The sequence below is a fragment of the Heterodontus francisci genome, chromosome 7, assembly GCF_036365525.1.
Source record: "Heterodontus francisci isolate sHetFra1 chromosome 7, sHetFra1.hap1, whole genome shotgun sequence".
NCBI lineage: Eukaryota > Metazoa > Chordata > Chondrichthyes > Heterodontiformes > Heterodontidae > Heterodontus > Heterodontus francisci.
In genome coordinates this window covers 118,949,461-118,963,778 of record NC_090377.1, presented here as the reverse complement: position 1 = coordinate 118,963,778, position 14,318 = coordinate 118,949,461, and the positions used below count along the sequence as shown (strand labels likewise).

The 14,318-nt window shown below is 44.0% G+C and overlaps 1 protein-coding gene across 1 annotated transcript; it reads right to left on the bottom strand.

The window, feature by feature from the left end:
* Positions 1–369: 369 nt before the first annotated feature.
* LOC137372275 (UDP-glucuronosyltransferase 1A1-like) lies at positions 370–8,266 on the bottom strand. The gene is made up of 5 exons (XM_068036010.1): positions 7,294–8,266; positions 7,006–7,137; positions 4,418–4,505; positions 3,143–3,362; positions 370–911 (listed from the first exon to the last, which is right to left on the bottom strand). Exons 1-5 carry the CDS (start codon positions 8,143–8,145, stop codon positions 623–625), a joined length of 1,581 nt encoding a protein of 526 aa, XP_067892111.1. The 5' UTR covers positions 8,146–8,266; the 3' UTR covers positions 370–622.
* Between the last annotated feature and the right edge of the window lie 6,052 nt (positions 8,267–14,318).

Below are 14,318 nucleotides of genomic sequence, written 5' to 3'. Positions count from 1 at the left end.
CCTTTCTTCCACCCTATCACAAATCTTCCCTTTTGTTCCCTTTCCCACCCTCCCCTCTTTCACCTGCGTCAAACCGATGACAGTTCTAACTTTTCCCAGTTCTGATGAAGGGTCAGCGACCTGAAACATGAACTCTGTTTCTCTCTCCACAGATGCTGCCAGACCTGCTGAGTATTTCCAGCATTTTCTGGTTTTATATTGAAAATAAAGATCCTTGCTTGTTAGACAGAATTATGGTAATTCAATCGCAGTGCTGACCCATATTCTTATTTCAGTGTTTGCCACATCTTGCAAAGTATAAAGTGACAACTATTAACAATCATAAAAATGGTTTCATCGGTCACTAAATGCTTACTTTGTTCACTCCTCCACATGGCATTATGTTTAATTTGAAATCAGAAGATCATTCAAAATCCAGCACACATGTATGATGCCAAGAACAAATCGAATCCAATACACAAAGTTATACAAGCAATATTGATTATCCTCTCCTCCTGCTAACATTCATGGACTGGGAGGAATAAGCAGAGTTTGTTTCACTTGGACTAAGTTACTCTTTAACCAGTAACAGAGACCAGGCTACCTTTCAAATATTTAGAGATGGGAATGATTAATGTCCACTTTAATCTGATTTTCTCTTCATTTGATCCCTCGCTCCACACAAACACCTCCTGCAACAAAACAAGCAACATTTAACCATTAACCACACAGAGGCCACCATAGAGACTAGAAGCAGACCAAAAACATCCAGACAGTGGTATTGGATCCAGTTGAGGTTATGGGCTGCAGGACGCAAATGTTCTGCCCCTCTGTGCTTCATCACAAATTCCACCCAATAGACAGAGAGCTCCACTGGATGAACTAAATGATCCTTGTGTAGTGAAGACAGCTTCATTATGGATTCTTTGTACCTAAGGCAGAAAAATAAAAGTCAAAATTAATTTCAAATGGATAGCAACATGGTGGGACAGTGTGCTGAATGGGCCATCGTTAGAAGAATAATATAAGAGGGTGAGAAAATTGTAGTCACTTGCCCGTCTGGCTGAGGAACTTATCAAGCTGAGAGGTTGCTGCCCCTCATGAGGGAATCTAGAACTAGGGGGCATAGTTTCAGAATAAGGGGGTCACCCATTTAAGACAGAGATGAGGGGGAATTTCCTCTCTCAGAGGGCCATGAATCTTTGGAATTCTCTTCCCCAGAGAGCAGAGGAGGCGGAGACATTGAATACATTCACGGCTGAGATAGACAGATTTTTGAACTGTAGGTGAGTCAAGGGTTATGGGGAACAGGCAGGAATGTGGAGTTGAAGCCAAGATCAGCCATGATCTTATTGACTGGCAGAGCAGGCTCAAGGGACTGTATGGCCTACTCTCGTTGTTATTTCTTATGTTTTTATTTACACTGATACAGAGATACTGGGAGACAATATATTAAAAAAATTGCATTTCTGCATATCACAACCAGGTATCTACCAAGGAACCAGGCTGACACTCAAATATAAATTGGGTATTGGTATGGAAGCTCAGAGATTCATATCTAAAACCACTCAAACTCAGGATGGGTGGGAAAGGGAACTTGGGCCTAGTTTTTAACACATTTTATTTCATCGAAATGGATAGAGAAATCTGCTGCAAACTTTCTCTTAGTTTGCACTCGATAATATCTGATTTACTTCACTACATTCAAACAGCTTGCAGTAAATATAAAACAGCTATCATCTGTCTGATTGCATAGGCCTATTAAAAAAAAAATCAGTGAGCCCCTCATTGCAGAAATCATTTTATGTATCAGATGTAGCTGAGTGCATAGCTCTCTGGCTTCTGAGTCAGAAGGCTGTGAGTTCAAGTCCCATGGAAGAGACTTGAGAATATCATCCAGACTGACACCCCAATGCCACTACGAAGGGAGTACTGCACTGTTGGAGGTGCCATCTTTTGAATGAGTGTTACATTGAGGCCCTCCCTGGGGAATATAAAAGATCTCATGACTGTATTTGAAGAACAGGGGAGTTCTCCCGGTGTCTGAGTCAATATTTATTCCTCAACCGTGATAACTAAAAAAAAAAACATGATCTGGTCATTATTACATTGCTGTTTGTGGGAGTTTGCTTCTGCAAATTGGCTGCTGTGTTTCCTACATGACAACAGTAACAAACGTCAAAAGTACTACATTGGCTGTAAAGTGATGTGGGACATCCTGAGGTTACAAAAGGCACTATATAATTGCAAATCAGTCTGCTTGTCTTAATTCCAGTATTGAATTAGCAGAAATGTCCTCCAACTAATTACTGGGAAGACCGAAGCCATTGTCTTTGGTCCCTGACACAAACTCTGTTCCCCAGCTACTGATTCCATCCCTCTCCCTGGCAATGCCCGAGACTAAACCAGACTGTTCACAACCTTGGTATTATATTTGACCCCGAGATGAGCTTCTGACAACATATCTATGCCATCATTCAGACCGCTTATTTTCACCCCGATAATATCACCCGACTCCATCCATGCCTCAGATCATCTGCTTTTGACGCCCTCGTTCATGCCTTTGTTCTCTCCAGACTTGAATACGGTCTCGTGGCCTGCCTCCTACCTTGCACCCTCTATAAACCTGAACTCATCCAAACCTCCGCTGTCTGTATCCTGTTTGCCTATCACTCCTGTGCTCATTGACCGACAATGGCTCCTGGATAAGCAATGCCTTGATTTTAAAATCCTCATTGTTGCTTTCAAATCCCTCTATGGCCTCGTCTCCTCCCTATCTATGTAACATCCTCCAGCTATATCCCTCCGGGTTTTCTGCAATTCTCTAATTCTGGCCTCTTGAGCATCCCTGATATTAATTTCTCCACTATTGGTGGCTGTACTTTCAGCTGCCAAGGGTCTAAGCTCTGGAATTCCCTTCCTAAACCTCTTGGCCACTCCATTGCACTTTCCTTTTTGAAGATGCATATTAAAACCTACCTCTTTGACCAAGCTTTTGGTCGTCTGCACTAATATCTCCTTAATTGGCTTGGTGCCAAATTTTATTTGATAACCCTCCTGTGAAGTGCCTTGAGATGCTTTACCATGTTAAAAGAGCTATACAAATACAAGTTCTTGTTGAAGTTTTTCTTAAGGTAAGGATAGGACCATTAATTTTACTGACCTGGTATCATTGATAACGGTGTTTAATGCATTAACTAAATCATGGGAGCTCATATGTTCTATATCCAGGTTGATAGCAGCACCATGATCCACCATGTGATCTACGTTATATCCTTGATCTCCAAATAATGGTAACATGACAGATGGCACACCACTGCAGATGGCCTCATAGATTCCACTAATCCCTCCATGGGTAATGAAGGCTTTTGTTTTGGGATGTCCTAGTTCACAGAAGAATGAAACAAACAAACATTACAGAGACTCATTGAAAACTTGACGACCAGTTATATTCAATAATTAATCAAACTTTCTGTAGAAAGAAGCAATGCAGTGAAAACAGTGAGGTCATTCAACCGGCATCGCCAAGATTTAGAAGAAATTAGAAATCTTACAGACTGCCCTAAACTAGGCAGCTAATAAGTTTATTATTTCAGTTAACAGCCTCACTAATTCAAGGCAGATGGTAGGTCACTCGACCCATTCATTGCAGCAAGAAGAGAATGGGCATTAGTTATTTCAAAGTGAAGCTAAACTGTATAAGTTTACATACCCATCACTCACAGGCGAACGCCAGATTGAGATTGAGTGCAGCCATAGTGTGAGACACTGAATTCAGGAGCATCTTTAGAAATTGGACTTGAGGTTAAAATTAATTTTAAAGCTGCTGGATAGGCTAACATTCTAAATCAGAAGGTTCTGGGTTCAAGTCCCACTCAAGAGACTTGAGTACAATACCTGGGTTCACACTTTTGGCGGTGCCATCTTTCAGATGAGATATCAAATCAAAGCCTCATCAGCTCTCTCAGGTGGACACAAGAGATTCCAGGGCACTATTTTTGATGGAGACCATGGGAGTTCTCCCTCGTGTCATGCCTAATACTTACCCCCCAATCAACATCACCAAAAAACAAAAACATTACTGCTTGTGGGATCTTGTTGTGCGCAAATTGGATGTCACATTTCCCACATTACAACAGTGACTACTCTTCAAAAATACTGCATTGACTGTAAAGTGTTTTGGGATGTTTTGAGGTTGTGAAAGACACTATATAAATGAAAGTTCTTCCTTTAACCTCTCATGAGGAAACTCCAATATCATCCCACCTGTGCCAATGCCTAAATCAGTTTATATAGCAGAATACAAGAGAAATCCCACTACTGATTCTGAAACAGACCAATGCTCCCATTCACCAGTCTGAAAAACATTCATTGAACCAAGCTCACTATTCGTCAGCCACTTTTGCTCAGCGCAGAAAAAGATGGATTAGTATCTTACCTAGCAGATCATTCTGTGGTAGCCATTCTACTAGTTTTGTATTTGGTGCCAGTGTAGTAGGAGTTTCTCCAGTATATCTCCACAGGACCTTTAACAAAAGAGACAACAGTGTTGGGTTACCAGAAAAGGACAGAAAAAGTGAAGGCAGTAAAAGAGAAACAGTGAATTAGAAAATGAACAAAAAGTAAAAAAGGAGATAAAAAAACTAAATGGTACAATTTTAAAGAGGGTACAGGAATAGAGGTGCCTGGGGGTGTATGCACACTGTCATGCTAGGCCCCCACCTGCCAAGAATGAGGCACATCAATTTTGTCATGAAAATGGATTTTTAACTGTTGTTGGAGCGAGGAAATGACTTGTTAAACAGATCAGCCGTGGCTGGAAAAAAACATTTACATATTAACTGACATCGAAGATAAGGAAGTGCATTCCAGCGCCCGCTAAGGAGGATACAATCCACAAGGGCCAGGACTGGTTAGACCAGCTGGTCACATGACTAACTGGCTGTTCCAAGGTTTTCTTTTGAACTGGCCACAGAGAGATTGAAGGCAGAAAGTCCATTTACTCCTGGACTGAGAAGATCTCTCCTGTCTGCTCCTATCTCTTACTCTCAAGCCTCTGAATCCACTGAAAACACATGAACCCCAAGAGAGAAAACTCTCCTACAGCAAACAAGATTTAAGAAGAATACTGGGCCCCAACGAAAAGCAAGATCAACCTACAAACAAGGACTCTACAGTGAGCTCGAAGAATCATAACAACTCCTCTTCGGATATTGTCTCAAACCTTTCCACTTCATTTTTTTCCTGCTCTTTTCTGTCTCTATTTGCATGTGTGTATCGCATATGCATGCTTGCGTGGGTGTATCGTGTATCGGTAGGCATTAACCAAATAGAGTTTAAGTTTAATAAATTTCAACTTTTCTTCTTTAAACCTAAGAAAGCCTGTTTGTGTTGGTTTCTTTGCCTTATAATTGGAAAGCGGTGAACAAGGATTCATCAAGGGGGAGCTAAAACACAATGTGTTTCAAAATAAAACCCTATTACAGTAAGACCAGGTGAAGGCTGAAAGGGAACCCTGGACCTCTTTCTCACCTGGTCGTAACAACACAAATAATTAAAGGTGGCAAGACCAATTGAGAAGGCTGTTAAAAATGCACATAGGCTCCTTGGCTTTATAAATAGACGCATTTAGTACAAAAGCAAGGAAGAATACTAAAGCTTTTATAGATCACTGGTTAGGCCTCAGCTGCAATATTGTGTCCAAATCTGGGCGCTACACATTCTGAAGGATGTAAAGGGCTTGGAGGGAGCAGAGGAGATTTACTAGAATGAGAGGGATGAGGAACTTCAGTTACGTTGAGAGACTAGAGAAGCTGAGATAGTTCTTAGAGCAGAGAATGTTCATGGGAGACTTAACTGATGTGTTCAAAATTACAAAGGGTTTGATAGTAAATAAGGAGAAACTGTTTCTGCTGGCAGAAGGGACGGTCACCAGAGGACACAGGGTCGAGATAGATGGCAAAAAAACCAAGAGGGAGATGAGAAAAATTTCTTTTACGCAGTGAGTTTTGATGATCTGAAATGGTGGTGGAAGCAGATCCAATAAGAAGGGAATTGGATAAATATTTGAAAGGGGGAAATTTGCAGGGCTCTGGGGAAAGAGCAGGGGAGTAGGATTAATTGGACAGCTTTCAAAGAACTGGCATAGCCAGGCCAATTGGTCTCTTTCTATGTTGTATTATTCTATAATTTTAAAGATCTTATATTTCTTGTCAGGTCAAAGAGAAATTTCCTGGAATTCTGTTTCACTGAATTGGCCTCGGGTTTTTTTCTTATTTGTTCATGGGATGTGGGCATCACTGGCAAGGTCAGCATTTATTGCCCATCCCTAACTGCTCATGAGAAGTTGGTGGTGAGCTGCCTTCTTGAACTGCTGCAGCCCATGTGGGGTAGGTACACCCAGAGTGCTGTTGAGAAGGGAGTTCCAGGATTTTGACCCAGCGACAGTGAAGGAACAGCGATATAGCTCCAAGCCATGATGGTGTGTGACTTGGAGGGGAACTTGCAGATGGTGGTGTTCCTATGCATCAGCGGCCCTTGTCCTTCTAGGTGATAGAGGTCATGGGTTTGGAAAGTGCTGTCGAAAGAGGCTTGGTGAGTTGCTGCAGTGCATCTTGTATATGGTACACACTGCATTGGAAGAAATTAATATTTAAAGTAGTGGATAGGGTGCTAGGATATTGGGGAAAACTTCCAGATCTTCTTAAAAATAGTGCCATGAGATATTTTACACCCACCTGAGGAGGCAGACAGGACCTTGGTTTAACATTTCATCTGAAATATGGCATCTCCGGTAATACAGCACACCTTCAGTACTGCACTACAAGTTTCAGCCCAGATTTTGTACTCGTGTCTCTTCCAAAGAACTTGAGCCCACATCCTTCAGATTTAAAAGGTCACTATAAACTCACCGGGCAGTTTATTGAGGTTGTAAAGTTTGTTTATAATTTGTCTTGAAAATCTGTTTCTCACCCTGCATAAATCATTTCTAATAAATATACAACTTCAATGTGTCCACTAACTCACCTTCTGAGGAATTTGCCCCAACGCATCTGCAATACGATTGGCTATCTCAAGAGGCAGTTCTGAAACCATGAACCCAAGGGAAAAGATCACAACACCATGCTGTCCAGAGCTGTTCATAAATTCTTCAAATTCCTGGGACAAGCAAAATGGAGACTTACTTCACAGTGACGGTTCATTGAAATGCTTCAATTTAATTTAGTTTCTGCTATAATCAAAAGGCAGTTAAAAGCCGAAACAAGTTTAGAAAACTTTCTAACTTTACACCTTTTTGACCAGTTCTGTTCCTACCTGAGCTAAAGGTTTTCTCTCCTTGCAGCTGATGCCTCCAACTAGCACCATATTTGGCATCAGAGGTCTCGGAAACTCAAATACAAAGTCAAACCGCATCAACCAGATGGAAGCCTGACTCAGCAGTTGGGCCAGTGTCACGTCTCTCTGAAGAAACTTGATGGCCAGTTCTTCAAAAGGTGAATATATAAAATGGCACAACAATGGTTCCGATAAACTAGCCAGCACGTTTTTTGTTCTCTGGAGAAAGGTCATTCGATCAGTGTTCCCTGTGAAAAACCTTGGCACGTATGAGAATGGCCTGGGGCACTGAGTCGCAAAGTATTCCAAACCACAAGGAATTCCTCGCAGCAAGTTCACAGTGGGCAGTGACAGATACTCAGCAATAATTGCACCACAAGGGCTGAAAGGGTCAGTCAGCAAAGCGTCAAATTTTCTCCCTGCTAACTCATGCATCAGCTCTGTGTTGTACAGCAGACTCTCACAGGTAGTCAGGAAGAACTGCCTTAGATTACGTCTCTTTTGAAATCCAGAACCGATTTTTTGGAATAAAGACATGTTGGTGAAGATCGTCGGTTTGATGCTGTCCATCTCTTCCTTGCTGTAAGGCACCGGGAACCTCTTTGTTGTGTAGTAAGGGGATGGACCCATTTTCATGTTCACCTCAGGTACAACAACCACTACATTGTGACCTCTTTTCCCAAGTTCTTCCATCAGAATTTTCAGGTTTAACCAGTGACTTCCATCCACAGGCACCACGAGAAGGTCCCCACTTTCAGTGACTTTCCACAGAGATGTGAATAGAAATAGTAGACATCCCACCACATGCAGATTGTGAGAGGTGGCAGCCATATTACAAAACAAAGACTTTGTTTTACAGCTCAGTGGCCGTACAGAGCTTATTCCAATGTCTGCTGCCTCAGGCCCAACCTCAAACTGGATTCAAGTAGCTGCCAACTAAGACAAAGTGCACAGAGCTGCGGGGTCATTCAGATTTATGCTAGTGCATCATCAGCTATTAACCATTTGAATGCAATTGAATTTTATTCCCAGGTACAAAACTGCCAAGAAAGGTGTTCCCATAGGATTTCTGTTCTGTAAAAAAAAACTCATGCTTATGTTATACAAAGTTTGCAAGATAAAGATTGAGAGAAACAAAAGTGACCTTGTTGCCTGAATCAAACAGAAGGGTTAATGATTAATGAGGGCGTTCCCTCAGAAACACACCGACGATTAGATTCCAAGTGATCTGTTAAATGTTTGAAAGTGCTGAGCCGTACTGGGGTAGCTTTAGATGTGGCGACACCCTCGAGTCGCTTGTCCAAGTAACTGTTCTGAATGTGTTTTTTTGCACTTAAAAAATTAAAATACTGTTGCATGATTTCCCTAAAGCTTCAGGAATTACATTACTGTCCACGCTCTTCTGCTTTCATTCTGTCTCACTGCCTGTATTGGACTCTGTGCAACTATGGATAACCTCTGATCTGTGGAATAGACTGCCACCTCGTGCTGAGCATGGACTCACCCAAGATATTTAGAATAGAACTTGCCCAAGTTCCACATTCCCCTGAAAACAGATGGTGGCAGTAAAAAAAAGGTGGAAATGCTTATATTCGTGCTTGAAACGGCCTGAATGACAGTGCAAGATGGATGTGCCGGATTAAAAGCTTTTGAGGCTCGGTCAATTGAAAATTTAAAAAAACGTGATTGATAGATTTTAGTTGGGCATTAAGGGATATAGAATCAAGCTACAGATCCAGAGTTTTCATGCCACTCTCCCGTCTCTATTGCACTTATGTAACCATTTACATCTCATCATCTCTTTCGATACATGTCTCATTAACACCCCTTTTTGCCTTGCGCCATCAACATTTTGCCATTTGAGCAATCATGCCCCCCACACCCTATACCTTTCCCTTGTGTTCTTGAAGTTTACCCTGGCTCTACACTTGCTCAAAAGCTGCTTAGCTGCACCTTCCATATAGTGTTGCTATGTTTGTCAGTTTGGAGTTCCTCCATTTGCTTGGCCTGTCTACATCATCATTGCAACAACCAAACACACATTCAAACTCATGCAGAATTTCAAGAGTTCTTCAAAAGAACAACAAAGTCTTTTGAACGTGTTGTCGTGTTCCAAATCCACGTCCATCTTTCCTGGAACTACGTGTTTGAATTCCTCCAATCAGGTTTCCGCCCTGCCACAGTATCGAAACGGCTCTTAGCAAAATTACAAATTACATCCAATGTGACTGTGACCATAGCCAATTATCTCTCCTTGTCCTTCTTGCTTTATCTGCAGTCTTTAACATGGTTGACCACACCATCCTCCAACACCTCTTCTCTGTGTTACGACTGAGGTGGGAGGAGTGCACTGTTTATTCTAGCCCCACTTCTCCACAGGACACAACATATATTTAACTTTTCCCACTTACCGAAACAGTCAATCATATACTCTATTTTTCCCCTAGAATAAAGCACACCAGCCAGGTTTCTTTAATAAACAACAAAATTATCAATTATCCTCACCCTCACAAACATCCAGACTTGTCCACCGGTTAACTGGGAAAAAAAAGGATTTTTGTTTATAGCTGTTACAAAGAAATAGAAGGAATAATAAAAAAAAACACAGGCTGAAAAGAAGGTATGGAACGAAGGCCTTTGTTTTGGTTAGGGGTCTCAAACGCGTGTTGACGACAGTCAATGGGACCTTCCGAGAACAGTATTTTTCCAGGCGATGTTAGTCACAGAGAAATACAGCACTGAAACAGGCTCTTTGGCCCACCGAGTCTGTGCTGACCATCAACCACCCATTTATACTAATCCTACATTAATCCCATATTCCCTACCACATCCCCACCCTCCCTCAATTCTCCTCCCACCTACCTACAGTAGGGGCAATTTAGAATGGCCAATTTACCTATCAACCTGCAAGTCTTTGGCTGTGGGAGGAAACAAGAGCACCTGGTGGGAACCCACGCAGTCACAGGGAGAACTTGCAAACTCCGCACAGGCAGCACCCAGAACCGAACCCGGGTCGCTGGAGCTGTGAGGCTGCGATGCTAACCACTGCACCGCGCACGTTGATCAGTTTGGATAGGCTTTCCAAGAGATGCAGCTACAGAGGCTCCAAATAGGTCTTACACCAGGAAGGCAGCAACAAGATTTCAGTGCGCACACATTCGATGCAAGGTTCCTTCAAATACAGGAGGAAATATGAATCTGCCATATTGGAAATACAAGCTTTCTTTTCAAACAAGAGAGATGAGCTGTCTTCTGCTGCCAGGCAAGAAGCAACTGGCTTTAAGAATTAAAACTGAAAGCAAAAAACTTTCCAGAAGACAAGTCTCCTGATGTCTATAAATCTTGGTCTATCACTCCTTTATAAAACATCTCTCCAAGTCAAAAACAACCCCTGCTATATTTAAATTTGAAAACGGGAATGCCTTCCAGTAACTGCTTCCAGTTCAAACTCAGTCCAAACCTTCTGATGACCTTTTAAAAAAAAACACACCCAAAGTTCCAGCCTCTATGAAATCCTTTTCCGTTTTCAACCCAAATTCTCAAAATTTAACAAATGGAAACACTCATAACAGCTTTGGAGAAATGAAATGCCATTTATAAATGCATTTCATTACAATGTGTAAAAAAAACAGAAGTTGAAAACTCTGTCAATACAGTCGTCCAAGAGGATTGGGTAAGGGTCTGCCTTTGTTACTGCATTAACTTTTCAGTAGTCCATGCAAAGTCTAGTTGACCCATCAGGTTCAGGTGCTAATACTATTGGTGATCTCCAGCTGCTTGACTGGGTTCAATTAGGTGGTTTTCCAGCATGTTTGCTGGGAAATTCTGCTTTTACCTGGGCCTGTTTCTCTGGACTTATGCAGCAAGAATGCTGTTTAAGAGGAACAAATTCCCCTACATCCACATCATGGGCTGAAAATTCTGTGGCGAGAGGCCCACCTTGACTCGCGATGTCGAGAAGGGCCCGCTGCAAATTACTGGTGGCTGGGGGACCTGGGTGCTGCCGCACACCCACACCTCACACGGCAGTGGCACAACAATTAGAATATGTTAAACGGTACTCACCTCTGCAGATTATGCAGCTCGCCGCTTCTCCGTGGACACCTCCGGATTTTTTGCTGAATGGGCAGCCATCACATACCGTACCGTTCACGATTGGAAAATCTGCCGGGTCCTCAGAGGCAGAAATTGTCGCCAGCAAATTGAAGTTCTGCCATTCAGCGGTTTCACTCTGCATTACGGAAGGGAGGAGGCAGGGGGGATAATCAGGGGTCTCACTCTGCATTCTTGAAGGGAGGAGGGAGTGGGGGGGATAGTCAGCGCTCACTCTGCAAACTGGAAGGGAGGAAGGAGGGGGGATATTCAGGGGTCTCACTCTGCATTCTTAAAGGGAGGGAGCGAGGGGGATATTCAGGGATTTCATTCGGCATACTGGAAGGGAGGAGGGAAGGGGATATTCAGGGGCTTCACTCTGCATACCGTCAGGGAGGAGGGAGGGGGATATTCAGGGGTTTCATTCGGCATACTGGAAGGGAGGAGGGAAGGGGATATTCAGGGGTCTCACTCTGCATACCGTCAGGGAGGAGGGAGGGGGATATTCAGGGATTTCATTCGGCATACTGGAAGGGAGGAGGGAAGGGGATATTCAGGGGTTTCATTCGGCATACCGTCAGGGAGGAGGGAGGGGGATATTCAGGGATTTCATTCGGCATACTGGAAGGGAGGAGAAAAGGGGATATTCAGGGGCTTCACTCTGCATACCGTCAGGGAGGAGGGAGGGGGTCTGAGATTACTGGAGGGAAATCTCTGCAGGCATGAAGGGAGGTACTGTGTACCCTGTCTCCGTAAACAGTGTATGCTCTGCGTTTATTTGTGTTTGTGAAGGAGCAATGGCACTCTCGTCACCCTGTGTGTGGGGAGGGTGCCAGAAAGGGTAGGAGCATTAAGGTTATATGGATGATGGGGGCAATCGATTCAGCTGGTAGGATCTTCATGTGGTCATGTTGTACCACTCAGTGTTGGCCAAGATGGGCAATGCCATGGCACGCCACATCGTTGATCCAGGCAAGCAGCTGATGTACCCGTCAACACCAATCCCTGCCCTGTTAGGAACCTTCAAATACATGAAGGATTCAACTTCATTTATCACATGGAAATAGTTATGGCTCATCCTACATATTGTGATCCTCTGCTCCTGAGGATCCGTATGCGCCAGAGGCAAAACAACAGGCAGGTGGGATTCACGTACAGGCTCCCGGTCATGAGCAGCAGCCTGCAAGGGGAGCTCGCCATTACGATTGCCGTGCATCTACAGGCCTCACATGACATGCCATCGGATGTCAGAGCACCAGTGTCAGAGGCCATTGCACATGTAGAGAGGATGGTGACACGTCTCTGTGCCCTGCTCAAAGATGACCTGCAGCCCATGGGCTTCAGTGGACATCCAATGCATTTGGAACTCATAGTGGCAGTGGTTCTCAAGCTTGACACCTATGCAGCTTTTCCGGGGCCCACCAGAGAGCTTTGCGGGGTCAGACAGTCAGCAGTGCACCGCTGCATCAGGGAGGTCACCGATGCCCTGCACTGGATGGCCAGTGAGCATGTCTGCTTCAGGACAGACTCTCACAGCCAGGCCCAGTAGGACATTGGTTTCAGCACCATTGCCAGAGAACCATAGGTTGTAATGTTCATCAACTGCACTCATGTGGCCATCTGGCCTCCCGCCAGGATACCACCTGCACACGTCACCATTAAAGGAATCCTCTTAATTTAGGTGAAGCTGGTACGTGATCACTGCAGATGTTTCATGCAAATCTGTGTCTGTTTCTCAGACAGCTGTCATGACATCTGGGACCTGCACCAGTCCCAGTTGCCTCTGCTGCTCACTGAACTGGCTCAGATGGAGGGGTGGCTTCTTGGAGATAAGGGCTATCCCTTGCAGACATGGCTCCTGACACCAGTGAGAGACCTCACCACTGCTAAAGAGAGTTACAACACCAGCCACTGAGCTACAAGAGCCACCATTGAGCAGGAGATCGGAATGCTGAAAGTGCGCTTCCAATGCCTGGATGGATAGGATGATGCCCTGTACTATGGGCTGAAAAGGCCAGCTCCTTTCTTTGCTGCTCTGCACATTGACACACCCAATGGGGGCCAGGCCTGGCATGATGAGGAGAGACATCATCAGGATTCCTCCTTGGACTATGAGGACGCTGAGGACCTACAACATCAAAGATGCATGGGAGGGCAGACGGCACCCAGGCTCTGCACGCAAGGTAAGCAGTAAGCTGGGGATGTACAGCAGTGGCTTATCAGACAAAAGCTGTCTGCTCCATTGGAACTCTCATGAGCTCTGCAAGCCACACATCACCCTCGCTCACCTGCTGTGCACCAGTCCACATCTGCAGCACGACTGTGTAAACCATTAGAGGCAGCAGCTGACTGAGTGTCATGGAGACACTCATGAGTAATGGTAGCATGGCAATGGTGTTATTGCATACGTTGGCTCTCCTGAAGGGCCAACGGTGCAAAGGGATGTAACATTGGCGTTACATGCTGGCACACATCATTCACATAGAGAAAAGGACACACGTGTTGGTGAGGAACATTTAGTGAAAGATGTATTTACATTGCTGTGACACCCGTGCATTCCCATTTGTGTCAGTGTGTTCTCTATAAACCTCTGTAATACCTTTTATGGTATATTTAAGTCTCACGTCTTGGAATGTGCAAAATTAAGATTATTCACCCAGGTGCGGCATGCCTACAAAAAGGAATGTTACACTTAAGTGGAAGAAGAGGATTGCAACGTCACAGGATACTGGGACACAGCAGGGTAAGTATGTGGCAGCAAAGTGGCAAACGCTGGGGTAATTCTGAAGGTCAGGCAGCATCTGTGGAGAGAGAAGCAGAGTTAACTTTCAGGTCTGTGATCCTGGACAAGTTTACTCTGCTTCTCTCTCCACAGATTCTGCCTGACCTGCTGGGTTTCTGCAGCACTTTCT